The 16,019-nt window shown below is 35.3% G+C and overlaps 1 protein-coding gene across 3 annotated transcripts in view; it reads left to right on the top strand.

Annotated features, from left to right (window-relative positions):
• The window catches only part of CAMKMT (calmodulin-lysine N-methyltransferase), a 382,790-nt gene that overhangs the window by 4,879 nt on the left and 361,892 nt on the right, over nucleotides 1-16,019 (top strand). For all 3 annotated transcript variants that reach the window (XM_026486725.4, XM_057308990.1, XM_057308989.1), the window contains exons 2-3: nucleotides 1,251-1,423; nucleotides 12,604-12,668. In XM_026486725.4, the coding sequence (XP_026342510.2) occupies nucleotides 1,251-1,423; nucleotides 12,604-12,668 (238 nt within the window). The remainder of the gene's footprint in view (nucleotides 1-1,250; nucleotides 1,424-12,603; nucleotides 12,669-16,019) is intronic.

Genomic DNA, 16,019 nt, shown 5'->3' on the forward strand with positions numbered 1-16,019 from the left:
TCTAGCATCCTTTAAAGATCATCAATGGGGTATTTAAAAAAAAAATACCCTGACGAACTCATATGTTTCGATTCTATTACATTTATTACCTTTGTTAATGCTCGCGCTGTCCCATCTTTGGCCAATGGACCCTATTCAAATTGACTTTGGAGTTCTTTTGATATAACTCTTAATTTTTTATGGCTTTCTTAGTTTCTTGTGTGCAGGGTGTCCTAGGTTCATTTGTATAATTCATGCCATTTCTCCAAGGGGCCTTACTTTGTTTTAATAGAAAAATAATATTTAAAGACAGCAATATGGGCATTAAGTGTATCCATTGCTACTAGTTTGGTCATTGTTTCTAGAACTTTTAAGTGGTAAGATGTAAGAGATATATATGTTTTTACACATGTTTTAATAGATAAAATAACCCTTAGTTTCTGTTACACTTTATTCAGATTCAGAGCTATAGAGTTTTTGCTTACCATCATTAATCTTACAACTTTGTTTCTCCCATATTTAAAAACCCAGTTTTCAGTGACCCCCAACAAAATTACTCATTTGATTTATCTTAAAATAGACACACATACACACACACGCATGAGACAGGCTCAGAACAATATACCTGCCCCTGCCTAGGTAGTAAGCTTTGAAATTCAGCTTTTACCCCCTAAGTCCACAGGCTGTAAAAGGTGCTGCTTGTCTTCTTAGCTCTTTGTAATGGAATTGGATCAATGTCCCCACAAGGAAAGTGATTGCAAAAGCCAAGCTCACCTCTCTGGATTTATATCCTTTTTAAGTTATTAGACTGGTAAATCTTTACTAGTTCTCTGCTTTGTTCTTTGTTCTCTGCTACCTTAAATAATGTTTTAAGATATTCTGTCCAGGGGTGCCTGGGTGGCTCAGTCGGTTGAACATCTGACTCTTGGTTTCGGCTCCGGTCATAATCTCAGGTCGTGGGATTGAGCCCCACATTGGGTTCTGCACTCAACATGGAGTCTGCTTGTCCCTCTCCCTCTGCTCCTCCCCTTGCTCACTCTCTCTCACTCTCTCTCCCTCCCACTGTCTCCCTCTCTCTTGAATAAATAAATAATAAAAAAACTTTAAAAAAAAGGTATTCTGTCCATCATCTGTAGTCGCCTCCAGCAAGAGGTTGGCCTACATTATCTAATCTGGCGTATTTGGAAATGAATGTCCCCTGACCGCTTAAACTTTGAACCCCTAACCTGTGTATATATCATATGAACACGATATTTGGCTTTATTTCAAAGGTTCTGAAGCAGAAGCACCTGGATGATTGCCTGCGACATGTATCCGTAAGAAGATTTGAATCATTTAATCTGTTTTCAGTAACAGAAGCCAAAAAAAGGGCAGCCGACGAGGAAGTTGGTGCATGGGTCCAATACACAAGTGTCTTCTATCCTGAGTACAGTATTTCTTTAAGGTAAACATCACTCCAGGGATGATTTTTTAAAAAAGTATTTTTCTCTTGTAGAAGAAAAGCAGTCTAATAAGAATCTCATTGTTCATTCTATTGAGTTTGCCGGTAATCTGGATCAGAACTTGGGTTTTGCAGCATTGTGTTAGGAAATCCTGCTACTTTAACTGGGTTTTGTTGTATTCTCAGAACTAAAGAAAAAAAATTCTCAGGCATGTAGCGGCATTTGAGGACAAAGTGGCTTGCAAATCAAAAGGTTCTTTTTAACCATTCTCTCATAGCATTTGACAAAAAACCAAGTTCTTTTTGAAGAGGCAAGGGAGGCTGAAAGTGAAAACAGAATTTTCCAAACTACTCTTCAAGTGGTAGTTATCTGAAAAATCAAGCTTTGATATTTTTTCCATTCATGTTTTGTCACTTTCAGACTAGAATCTTAAGAATAGGAGGAGAAAATTCAGCTGAAAACACTGATATTGTGAGAAGCATACAGACTGTTCTGGCTTTAAAAATCATTGAAGAAGAGACAGGAGAGTTGCAAACTGAAGTAACAAGACACCATTTTTACTGAATTTTCTCTCACAGTTACAGTCTAGCATGTTGCAATATTACTGTAGGTGTTTGATTTTATAAAATCTTCCTTTTTTGACAAGATTTCACATTTTGAAAGGGAGGGAGGAGCGCATTTACAGTAACTGTAAGAAGAGCAAAAAACATTTTAAGTGGAATGTGACTGAATAAGGTTTAGGTGAGGCGAGGAATAATTTTAAGAAAAAAAAGTTTTCACAAAGGATGTCTATTTATAGTATATGTTTCTTGAACTATTTCAGTTTAAAATATCTAAGCTTTAAAAGACATAATAGCTTAAAATTTGGGATCTGGATAAAAATTGACTAGGGTGGGCAGGGAAGAACAATTAGGATCTGGTTTCGTAATTGTTGAAAACTCCAAAAAGTAGATAAAAACCTAGGGGTTTGTGAGCTCGCCTGTATATTCATTATGAGATTCTAACTCGAATACCTCAACTGTCTCACGTTCTGATGGAGATAATTAGTTTAGTTCTTGGTTAGAAAGGGAAGAAAAAGGCATTTTGTGCTTACTGTGTGCCCCATACAGAGAGAGGTGTCTTGAGGTATGCTAGTTAATGTAATCTTTACAGTAACTCTACAAAGTAGTAATGAAGATGATTCAACAATTGAAAGATAGTATCTATAAGGAAATTAAAGAGAAGAACAGACTGATTCAATAGCAGTCTTCAGGTGTAAAGTTCTAATACTTACCCTCTATATCCAATGGTGACAAGATGCAGTTAAGTGTCAAACGTGCCAAGGATGATTTCCTGACATCTTTGAGGTCCTAGCAAGGGTTAGCTAGAGAGAATGTGACATCTTCTGTTCTAAGGAGTTTTCAAACCAGGGCGTGGTTCTGTGGCAGATGACCCTGGTGTAGCAGGAACGCAGGCTCCACTATAAACTGAGACTCCTTTCCAAAGGCATGGTTCTTTGTGATAGATCCATTTTTCAAAAAAATAAATAAATAAATAAACGCAAGCCTGTCTATATAAATATGACATTGAATCCTCATTTATGGAGAGAAGGCAGGTGACCAAGCTACAACATTGGCCTTGATAGCTACCAAGATTTATTCTCTTTTTTCAAACTAGTTTGTTTCTCTCCACATTAGTAGTGCAAAGATAACAATAGCTTACATGTATTCTAGAGCTGAACACTATCTTAGAATAATTTTGAAAAGATCATAACCACATTAATAAAGGCTGACCACCGAGTGACTACTATTTGACAAGCCCTGTTGTGAGTAGTTTACATGTATTAGTTTATTTAATCCACACAACAGTTTATGAGGTAAATACTATGATTATCTTCATTTTGCAGACGAGCAAAGTGAAATGCAGAGAGGTTAAATGACTTGATCGAAGGCCAGTGATTGTGCCTCTATTCAAATCCCAGTGGTCTGGTTCCACAGCCTGTACTTTTAAAGACTTTTATTTTGAAATAATTACAGCCGTTCAGGGAGTTGCAGAAATAGTACAAGGAGTTCACTTACCTTCACCTAGCTATCTCCATTGGTAACATTTTATATAATGACAGTCACTGCACTTTTAACTTCTGCACATGCTGCCTCTCCTGAGGCAATCATGTATCCACTTATTCATTTTACAGATGAAGGGATTGAGGCCCAGATAAACTAATTTCCTCATTGATTATTCTGAGCATTCTATTTCTTACTCCATAATTCTGTTACTATATAGGAAATCACTGAAATTACTGCAATTGCTTAGGTAGGGGAGGATATCTGCCAAGAACAGTTCATTCCATTCCATTGCCAATTTTGTTCACGTTGATTTCTTTTACCACTTCCTCTTGTTATCTGTTATCTGCCCAACATGGATCTCCATTCTTGTTCCTTTAATATCTCATATCAACTCTCTTCTCAACCTGCTTACATGACATTTCTTTAGCTACCTTTATCTTCTTCAGTATTGTTTGAATTGCGAGCATTCTAAAGTTTAAAAAAATTACTTGCAGTAGCTAAAGGTTGTTGTTTAGAAGGTAGTTTTGGAATGGAGTATTATTATTTTCATCTACATTTTTTATTTTATTTTATTTATTATTTCTTAAGATTTTATTTATTTATTTGACAGAGAGAGACAGCGAGAGAGGGAACATAAGCAAGGGGAGTGTGAGAGGGAGAAGCAGGCTTCCTGCAGAGCAGGGAGCCTGACGCGGGGCTCGATCCCAGGACCCTGGGATCATGACCTGAGCCGAAGGCAGACACCCAATGGCTGAGCCACCCAGGCACCCCTTATCTACATTTTTAAAAGTTTGTTAAATCAACACTTTGAAATGACTGGAAAAAAAGGTGATGAATAGTTTTAAATAAATTTAAATCAATAAATATTTAATGACACCTTCTATATAGGTTAACAAAAAGAAATGTAAGATATATTATCCTCAAGGGTTTTAAATATGTGAAAAGTTAAGTAATAAAAATATTAAATAAGAAGGAAAGTTTAAGCACCCATTCTCAGAACTGTCATTAGGCATCGCACAACTGATTTCCAAAGAACTGGAAGACTTCATACAAATAAGGAGCTTAGAGGTGAGGGTGATTTTCGGAAGGCCTTGAGGGGCAGAGGTTTAAGCTGGATCTGGAAGTAGGTGGAACTTCTGAGGGAAAGGGAGAAGTCATTTCAGATGAGGGCAAAGGCACTAGAAGATATCCAGGGGGAGAAAGTGCAAGGCAGAATCATCAATGGCTCTCAAAAACCATCACAATCTCTACGGGAACCATGGTCAATACATGTTATATGATGGCTCTGCTTCTAGGTTCTCATAAAGGGCTGAGCATTTGAGATTTTTTTTTTTAAGATTTTATTTTTTTATTTGACAGAGAGACAGTGAGAGAGAGAGCACAAACAGGGGGAAGAGCAGAGGTAGAGGGAGAAGCAGGCTTTCCACTGAGCAGGGAGCCCGATGTGGGGCTCCATCCCAGGACGCTCGGATCATGACCTGAGCTGAAGGCAGACACTTAAGGACTGAGCCACCCAGGCGCCCCATTTGAAATGTTTTGATCCTCACAGAGTATAAACCCCATTTTCACTTTCTCAGTTCTTATCGTCTGACGTCACCTGCTCCAGTTCAACAGGGATGATGCATATAGTGATTAATCCTTGTAATCAATACTTGTTGTTTTGTCCTTCTTTAAATTTCCCTGTGTATTAATTTCTGTCTCTTTAGAGTTGTATTAGGCTTGAAATGAGTATCCTAAGAGGGTAAATAACTAGATATTTGTGAATTCAAAGTACATAGTTGTATTTGTTTGTATTATTGAAAGGTATATAAGCAGTGGCCTAAATTAAAACTTGGACCATTATTTTTTGTCAGCCTTGTGTGATGCTACTTTAAATGAAGGAATAGCAGGGAGAAGTAGGCGAGTGGAAATAAAAAAATAAAATGAAGGAACAGAGAATTTACCTTAGTGACTTTGCATCAGAGGCAAAAGTCTGGATGAGGTAAAAGTTAGACAAAATCCCCAAGATGTATTGTCTTTTCTGTGTATCTGAGGATAGTTGACTCTTTGTTCCTAAGTGAAGTATTGAAAGTTAGGAAATTAAAATCCAGGGCATGACTCCTACTTTATTCCTTGGCAAAGTCTTTTTGTCTTTCTGGTACTTTATTTTTTATTTCTTAGAACCTTATAGACGAGGTTCTTGCAATTAGATAGATGTTTGTATAGAGAACATCCAGGTGATGTTTATATTAAGAGCTACCCCCCATCCCGCCGTCTTATCATCTGCAATTGATTTTAATATTTTGTTATAAACAGAGTTTACTGTATTGGTGCTAGAAATTGTTTCCCACTCTCCATATTTCAACTCAATTTCAGTATGGTCGCAATCTGCATATTCTGGAAGCTTTAAATACTTACATTATATTTGGAACCATAAAAGTGCCCGAGTTACTGATTTATAAACGTGTATATGTCACAGGTGTAGAAGAAGCTGAGAGGCCTGAACTCTCCCCCTTTCTTTGAATAAGACTACTGTTGCCATGGTAATTGCTGAATTAGAAGCCTAGCGCTTTTAACTTTTGGCTTGTCCTGGGAGCTTAGAATGCACATCGTGACATCAGGAATGACTTGTCTTTGACTGTGGTGCGTCCTTCTAGCACAACAGATGTGCTGCCGTGAGGTCACAGATGGCTTCTCTAGGGAAGGGAAAGCATAACACCTTCATCCCACTCAACTTAGTACGTTGTACTCTGAGTGCGCACGAAATAAGAACTAGTGACGTAATGGCATGCTTATGAAATTAGATCTACGGCAGATTATCATTACATATGTGGTAGACCAAGGTGGCCATTTAAAGGTTGGCAAAGCTGGCATCTGAGGCAAATAGAAATACTGAATTTATAATTAAAAAGTATAGTTTTAGGGGTGTCTGGGTGGCTCAGTTGGTTAAGCATCTGACTCCTAATCTCAGATCAGCTCTCGATCTCAGGGTCATGAGTTCAAGCTCTGCGTGGAGCCTACTTAAAAAAAAAAAAAGTATAGTTTTAATATTAGTAGTGATATAACAGCAGAGGTGAGTATTGAAACAGCTTTTGTTCTCTTGCATTTTATTTTATATTTTAGGAGGAACTTTCTAGAACCTTTCAAATATGATCCAGTGTATGCAGAAAATTAAAAGACTAATCCATTGAGTCAGGTTTTCATAGAACTTAAATCATAGATATGGGCTAATATAACTTAGTTTTTTAAGCTTGTTTTAAACTCCAATCACGATTGGTTATATAGTTTGCTTACATATATATGTATGCGTGTAACTGTCTTACTCTATCCTATTAGCTTCAGATGTACATCATAATGATTTGATATTTTTATACATTATGCAGTGGTCTCCACAATAAGTCTGGTTACCATCTATCACCACCCAAAGTTATTACATTATTAACTATATTACCTATGCAGTACATTACATCCCCATGACTTATTTGTATTTTATAACTGGAAGTTTGTTTTTTTCCTAAAGATTTTATTTATTTATTTTTTGAGAGAGAGAGAGAGATTGAGTGTGTGAGTGAGGGGAGGGGCAGAAGGAGAGGGAGAGAATCTGAAGCCGACTCCATGCTGAGCGCAAAGCCTGACACAGGGCTCGATCTCACAACCCTGAGATCATGACCTGAACCTGAATCAAGAGGCAGATGCTCAACCGACTGAGCCACCCAGGCGCCCTGACAACTGGAAGTGTTGTACCTCTTTGTGCCCTTCACCTGTATCACCCTCCCCCCCCATAAACAACGGTTTGTTTCCTGCATCTATGAGTCTGTTTTTGTTTTGTTTATTCAGTTTTGATTTGCAGTCCCCTGATGACTATTGATGTCCATCCTTTCATGTGTTTTCACTTGCATGTGAAGCCATATGGTTTTTGTCTTTCTCTGTCTGACTTACTTGACTCTTTACCCATTTATTTTTGAAAGAGCTCCAAAGCATGTTGCATCTAGAATCAAGTTTTCAAACCTTTTCCTTCTGAAAACCTCTCTTCTTTGTTCTTCTAAAGTCTTTTAGGGCCCATTTTACTCTTTGGCTTTTTCTTTGTTTCTTTTTTCTTTTTTTGGACCAGTTTTCTTTTTAATCAAGATAAAATTCGTGTAACATAAAATTCACCACTCCAATTAGCCATTTTAAACTAAAATTCAGTGGTTTTTAGTATATTCATAATGTTGTGCAGTTATCACCACTGTCTAATTCCAGAGATTTTATCACCTGATAAGGAAACCCCATACCCATTCATAGTGTTTCCCCATCCACCTCCTCCCCCCAGACCCTGGCAACTACTAATCTACTTTCTGTCTGTATGGCTTTGCCTATTTTGGACATTGCATATCAATATAATCATACAGTATGTGGACTTTTATGTCTGGCTTCTTTCGCTTAGAGTAATGTTTTTGATTCATCTGGGTTATAGCATGTATAATTATTTCATTCCTTTTTTATGGCTGATTAATATTCCATTGTGTGGATAATACCACATTTTGTTTCTGCATTTATCAGTTAACGGACATTTGGGTTGTTTCCACTTATGGGAATTATGAATGATTGCTACTATAAACATTCGTATGCAAGTTTTTGTGTGACTGTGTAAGTTTTTAATTCTCTTAGGTCTGTACCTTAGGGTGAAATTGCAGGGTCATGTGGTAAATCTTTGTTTAACTTTTTGAAAATTGACCAAATTGTTTTTCACAATGGTTGCACCATTTTGCATTCCTACCAGGAATATATGAGGGTTCCTGTTTCTCTCCATGTTTGCCAGCAGTTGTTATTTTTCCTTTATTATTGTTTTTTTATTTCAGCCATTCTAGTGGATATGAAGTGATATCTCACAGTGGTTTTGATCTGCAGTCCCCTGATGACTAATGATGTCCATCCTTTCATGTGCTCATTGACCATTTCTATATCATCTTTGGAGAAATGTCTGTTCAAGTGCTTTGCCCATTTTTAAATGGGTCATCTTTTTGTTGTTGAATCATGAGAGCTCTTTATATATTCTGGATACTAGACCCAGTGATTTGCAAGTATTTTCTCCCATTCTGTGGGTTGTCTTTTAACATTAATGATAGTGTCCTTTGATGGACAAAAGTTTTTAATTTTCATGACATACAGCTTGTCTTTTTTTTTTTTTTTGGTGCTTTTGGTATCATATTTAGCTCTAGCTTCTGTTTAACCTCTAGTTCCAACCTCTTGATATCTTTAGACTTCAGACTTTTCCTCTAGTAGCTTTTTTCCCCCTCTTCAAATAATTATCTGCCCCAGTGACTTACTCCTTAGTCCTTCTTACTCCATAGGCCATTCTTGGGAAAAACTCAAAAGTCCTCAGTTCTAGGATAGCTTAAAGTACTTGTGAAAAAAATGGGTTGACTTTGAGAAGAAACTGGCAATTGGTGATTTTTTCCCCAGCTTTATTGAGCTATAACTGACATAGAACATTGTATAAATTTAAGATGTATAATATTACCTTACATATTACCAAATGATTATCACCATAGCATTAGCTAACACCGCTGTCATGTCACATAATTACCATTTCTTTTTTGTGGTGAGAACATTTATGATCGCTATTGTTATTAAGGGCTTGGGAAATAAGTTAGAGCTTTGGAGTTTAGGAGAAAGATGGAGTGAACTTTTTATACCTTGATATGTTGGCAAAAAATTGTCACTGTTACATAATATTAATTCCAGTATAATTCTAAGATTGCAGTTTCAAGGTCCCTTCCTTGTAAGTACTTTTCTATCTAACCACATTGTCCGGGCAGGACCTAGGTAAACTATTGAAAAATTAGGGATAGCAAGATCTTATAGATTCGACACAATAAAGTAGATGACTCAGTGAACCAAAAGTAGTCCTTGAGTTTGGGACAAACGAAAGGAAACTTGAAATAATCAAACTGAGTCTTTACCACATTGTATGCATGAGAGTTTTCCTATAATTAGCACTAATTCTTATGCTATTGAAGACAATGATTGCTGACATTATTCTTTCATGAGATGCCTTCTTTTAGGATTTCTAGACTTCATAGATAAACGATCTTCATTTTTTTGTAAGTTATTTAGAGTATAGGGTTAGTTTTATACTTTCCCTACTTCTACCCCATTTAGAAATGTCATGGGCACACTCCGTTTTTTGGCATCAAGAGATAATGTTTTCAAGAATAGACAAGAGTTCTGTGTCAGTGAAAACTCTGAGAAATCACGCTTTTTTATTTTGAATAATGCTTTTTAACTTTTAAGTGTGCATTTCACTTCAATTATCCCAGTTTCTTTTTTTTAGAGATATTTAACATTTTTCAAAATATATATTTAATTTCAAATGTTTCTTTCACCCTGAATTGAGAAACTTCTAGGCATTTATCCTAAGGCAGTAATGAGAAATGGGTTCAATGATATTTCTGCAAGGATACTTAGTGTAAATAGTACAAAACTGGATATAAACTAAAAATCCAACATAAAACATTGCTTCAGTAAATTATGGTGCCCATAGTCGTTCATTCAGCTGGTTGGCAGCCATTAAATTCATAATGCAGGAGGATACTTAGTGATGTGGGAAACTGTTTATAATATCTTAAAACATGAATTGCAAGACTGTGGACAGTGTGATCTCAGTTATTTAATGAAAGTATGAGCATGGAATAAATTTGAAGGCTATACTCCAACATATTAATAGTGGTTGTCTCTGCATGATAGGATTAGGAGCATTTTTTTTCTTGAAGGAATTGTATATTGCTTTTATATTTATGAAAAAGGTTTTTGAGTTCTGTGCCACAATGCTGATCATTTTAATAGCTTCATCTTGCATTTCAGATATTAAATACTTTGTCCTTTTTTCATTCTTGTTCTCCCACATGTATACTGTAGTTTTCCATGGTAGGGTACATAACCTCATCTCTATGTAGAATCTTGTATTCTTGGTGACACATTGTTAACTTTGTTTTCTTAGATTATGATACTGATGAGCCCAATGCTTATTTGGCCAGTGATGATTGCACATAACTTCTTGCAATCTCACTTAGTCACTCTATCAAAGAACTGGGTCTGTATGATAGAAATTAAAAGTTCTTCTGCAAAGGGTAATACAGTTTACATGTCTTCTCTTACTAAAGGTATTAATTTGCTAGGGCTCCCAAAAGCAGTGCCACAGCCTGGATTAAAACAACAAATTTATATTTTTTACAGTTCTAGGTCTAGAAGGCCGAGATCAAGGTGTTGCAGGTTTGATTTCCTTTGAGGCATCTCTCCTTGACTTACAATGGCTGTTCTCTCGCTGTCTCTTCACATGGTTGTTTCCTGTGCACATGCTCTGTTGTCCTAACCTCCTTTTCTTGTAAGGACACCAGTCATATTGGATTAAGACTACTCGAACGACCTCATTTTGACTTAATCACCTATTTAAATAAGGCCATTTCTCCAGACACACTCATATTATAAGGTACTGGGGATTAGGGCTCTAGCATATGAATTTGGGAGACACAATTCAGTCCATAGCAATATATGTCATTTATGATAAGTTTAATGACAAAGTGGTGTTGATGCAGTAAATTGTATTGTGTGTTATTAATGGTTATTATCAACTATTATAACATCCGTAAGAACTACAGCTGTAAATGAACTCCCTTCATATAAGGGAGAATGTAGGAGATTGTAGATGCGTTAGCAAAATTTTTGTTGTTAGAGAGTGCGAGTGGGGTTGGGGGAAGGATAGAGAGGGAGAGGATCTTTTTTTAGAAAAAATAACGTACAGTGTATTATTATTTTTTTTTATTTTTTTATTTTTTTAAAGATTTTATTTATTTATTCGACAGAGATAGAGACAGCCAGCGAGAGAGGGAACACAAGCAGGGGGAGTGGGAGAGGAAGAAGCAGGCTCATAGCAGAAGAGCCTGATGTGGGGCTCGATCCCAGATCGCTGGGATCACGCCCTGAGCCGAAGGCAGACGCTTAACCGCTGTGCCACCCAGGCGCCCCGTACAGTGTATTATTAGTTCCAGAGGTAGAGGTCAGTGGTTCATCAGTTGCATATAACACCCAGTGCTCATTACATCACGTGCCCTCCTTAATGCCCATCACCCAGTTACCCCATCCCTCTACCCACCTCCCCTCCAGCAACCCCCAGTTTGTTTCCTATAATTAAGAGTCTCTTATGGTTAGTCTACCTCTCCGATTTCGTCTTATTTTATTTTTTCCTCCCTTCCCCTATAATCCTTTGTTTTGTTTCTTAAATTCCATTTATGAGTGGAATCATGTAATTGTCTTTCTCTGATTGACGTGTTTCACTTAGCATAATAGAGGGAGAGAATCTTAAGCGGGTTCCACGCTCAGTGCAGAGCCTGACTTGGAGCTTGATCTCACCACCCTGAGATCATGACCTGAGCTGGAATCAAGAGTCGGACGCTTAACTGACTCAGCCACTGAAGCGCCCCAACAGATTTTTTTTTTTTAATCACCACTGGAAAAGTATCTCAGACCCTATGACCTATTGACATTTGGGCCCATTTGTATATGAAGAATAGCAACTTCTGTAAGTATTAATAAAATATCAGTGATCAAAATAGGTATTTCAGGGACTGTCAAGTGAATAGAAATTAGAATTAAAGGGAGTGGAATTAAGGTTACTGGGAAAAAGATACAGAACAGTTTGCCCCCTGACATTTTGAACCTTCTAATTGTGGATTGTGCAGACCTGAAGGTTGGTTAGTTCTTTGTGACTGAAGTTCTGAATTTGTTGGGCTGGTATAGAGGAAATCTATTTATTGTTGAGTGTGGTTCTGGAGGTCGATGATTTATTTTTCTTTTGAGATTCTCAAAGGTAAGGTTTTGTTTTGTTTTTAATAATCTGCCTCACCTTTATATAGCTAAAACAACAATAAAAATTATTTACTAACACTTCAAATGTAAATTAATCATCAAGAATATCATTACATCAAATATTCTGAGAAATGTATTCTGTTATTTCTTTTCCTTCTCCCTCTAGTGGGCAGAAAATGTTTTGAAAATATAACAAGGAAGGGTTTATAAGTATTGGGCGGGTATATCACAATCCACAGTCTCAGCTTTTTAAAATTTAATACATGTTATTATTTCAGAATCATTAAAGAAAATGCTTTATTCCTTTCTAGGCATAATAATGGATCTTTGAATGTTGAAGATGTTCTTACCAGCTTTGACAATACAGGAAATGTTTGTAAGTTATATGTTCCCTTTGTGGAAATATTTTTAATGTTTTAAAAAGTGAATTTATAATTAGTGTTTTTCTCACTAATATTTATTATAGTGATGTGTGTGCATATGTGTATGTGTAATATAAACTCTCATTGTTTTTAGTTGTGAGGTTAGCCTCATATAAGATGCACCTACGAAGTGGGATAAGGCTATTTTTACACTTTGCAGTTGTGTGTGTGAGTGTGCGTGTGGGTTCGTGTGTGCGTGTGTGTGTGTGTGAGAGACAGAATGTAGGTCAGAAGGAACACTGGACTCTCTAGTACTATCCCTTTTGTTTCTTGTTTCCATTTTGACCTTCTCAGTTAATTCAACAGATGGGCTGTCTCTTTCTTCTTTGTTGTGTTTTGGGTACTTTCTTTTCCACTTCCTGCTTGTTCTCTTTTTCGCTATGGAATAAAACCAGAACATTTGTTTTCCTTGCTGTTAATACAATGCCAGAAGGTTTTTGTTTTATGCCGTATTATATTATAGAACATTGTCTTTTCATCTAAGCTTCTGATTGTCGTGATAGATTTCTCCATTGAGAGAATCATTTAAATAATTATCATGTCATATGATGAAAGAAATCAGCCAGGGGTATCTTTATATCTCTGTGTTAAACAATGTATGATGATCAGAGCTGTGTATTTCTTCATGTGTGTTACATAAGATATTTTTCTTAAGCTAGTGAATTATCAGTTTAATATGGCCTTTTTATTTTTATTTTATTTTATCTTTTAAATATGACCTTTTTAAATGTAAAAATTGTACTCAAATACTTTTTTTTCTTAAAGGAAATTACATAGCTGGAACTATTCTCTGAACTAAAATAAATAACATACTGTGCTAACAGTACTACTCTATCAGATGTCCTCTGATTTTAGATCTGCACAGAATAATGTTCAGCAATACTCAGGCAGTAATTTTGTTTTTATGCCCACATATGGCAAGCTTTTGATTATATATAAAAATAATTATATATTTTGTCACTAAGGAATCTATAAGTATCCCCAAATTATCCAAAAATATTTAAATATGGGTTTCTTTTTCATAGATAGTGACAGGTGTACCTTTTAGTTTCTACATGTTGGCACTTGCTAAATTCTTTCACACTTAGGCATATCTAATTTTATTGGGGATTAGGGCTAGTGGTGGTTGAGAAGACATTCTCCTTTAGTTCTAGGGTAAGGTAAAATAACATTAAGTCAGGCTTATGCATGTATAATTTAGGAACGTGATCCTAGAATGTTAAATGTGGAATTTTTGATTCAGTGATGTAAAGATCAAGCATTGTTCCCAGTGGCTCAGTATGAAATAGGGCCACTAGCTGGCAGCATTATGTAAAATAAAAATACATTCCTAAAGGTCTATGCTATTATTTTATACATGAATAACTGTCTTGTCCTTCTCTGACATTTTTCTCATCAATTTGTTCCACACCACCTTCATCCACCCCCAGTTGTTACATTGACAAATGGAAAAATAGCATGCAAAAGCTATTTTTTCACTGATGTATTGTTTGGTGGAAAGGTTTGAGTCTTTGGAATGAGACCTATCTACATTTGAATCTTGGCTCTGAAATTCATCTTGAGCAATTTATATTATGTCAATTTATATCAATTTATATTATCTCTTAGAACTGGATAGAATATATAGTAAGCGTGTAACATACACTTTATTCCTCATAGTTGACACTCAGTAAATGGAAGCTATATATTAATTATTACTGGTGATGAGTACCTCTAAAATGTCTTTCCATCTTTTTCTGATAATGAAGATAATATTATTAAGGGCTGTTCTCATGTTTTATTTTGATTGAACTAACAAAATAGATCAGATTACCAGAGTAGTAATTTATTAAAATATCTTGTCACAAATGTTGCATTAAAAACCTGAATATATTGCCAAGTGATAGATGTGGTGACAAAAGTAAAACCTGTTAAAACGTTTGGTGTAACTTTTGTTATCCTCTTATTTTAAAAGAAAAATCTATACTGATATTTTACTTAATGATAAATTGGTAAAATCCTGTTACAATAGCGTAAATATTGATGATAACTTTTATATAATCTTTGCCAAGGCTTAAAGTGATCAGTGACTGAAAAAGTGATTTATCGCTTGATGCCCCAAATGTTTGATTTTACACCGATAGTGATATTAGGTTGAGTTTGTGACTAGAAACCCCAGGAGAGGGCGCCACAATCATAATTCTGTCTCACAGCCCAATATAATTGGAATAACTTGAAAAATAACTGTAAGTTTTCACCATGTAAACATACGAAGATGTATGCTTAAAAATTTCCATTTGATTTATTTCTCATGTATTCAATATATTCAGCAATTCGTTAATATAAAAAAAGGATTTTCCTGAGTTATTTTTGAGGGTTTTGTTTTGTTTTGTTTTTGGTCGTTTGTTTTTAAGTATCAGTTTAATTTTTATATTTCTGGCTTTAAATAAGGGAATACTTTTGATCTTGTTAATCTTGACAGCAAGAGTTCTATATAAGAATATCTATGCCTAAATCACCACTGTGGTAGTACACAATGGTACACTGAAAGATATTTAAATGAGAAAAATTTTTAATACTGTGAGAGAACCAATAAATGAAATTATTCATTTGTTTCAAGAATAGTTTCCAGGTTAATAAAACTTCCTGATAATAGAAAAAAATAACTAAAATATTGTATAGTTATGAAAACCTGATATGTGGATATATACAAAACACATATGGGTTTGTGTGTATATATATGTGTGTGTGTATAATTATATATATATATACACACACACAAAATATATTCATGGTTTAATAGAACCATTAATCTCAATTTTAAGTTAATTGTTGAAACCAAACAATGATTTTTTTCATTGCAAATTTTCAAAGATGAGAGGTTTAGTCTTACTTTCTGAATTTGTTCTCTAACCAAAAAGATATGGAAAAATCTTTAATTTTTTTTTTTTTATTAATGATTTTTTATTATATTATGTTAGTCACCATACAGTACATCCCCGTAATTTTGGATAATAAATGAAACTTCTTGATAGTTTCCTATTTCCTGATATATTAGAAAATATTTTTTTATATTTACCTTTATTATTTAGAAGCATTTTGTGCTTTTAAATGTATGACCTGTAAAGTGTTTTATATTTTTGAGCTATCCTTTCAGAGTTTGAATTCCTTCGAATGTTGTAAGAAGAAATTAAAAATGAATCTCATACAGTCATTTCGGCATAATGATTCATTGCTTCATAGAATATATTTGCTATTGTGGAAAACACAGTATTTTGAAAGCCAGGCTCCCTTTTTGCTTACCTCTATTTAGGAATAGGTATGCA

Source organism: Ursus arctos, unplaced genomic scaffold, assembly GCF_023065955.2.
Source record: "Ursus arctos isolate Adak ecotype North America unplaced genomic scaffold, UrsArc2.0 scaffold_8, whole genome shotgun sequence".
Classification (NCBI taxonomy): domain Eukaryota; kingdom Metazoa; phylum Chordata; class Mammalia; order Carnivora; family Ursidae; genus Ursus; species Ursus arctos.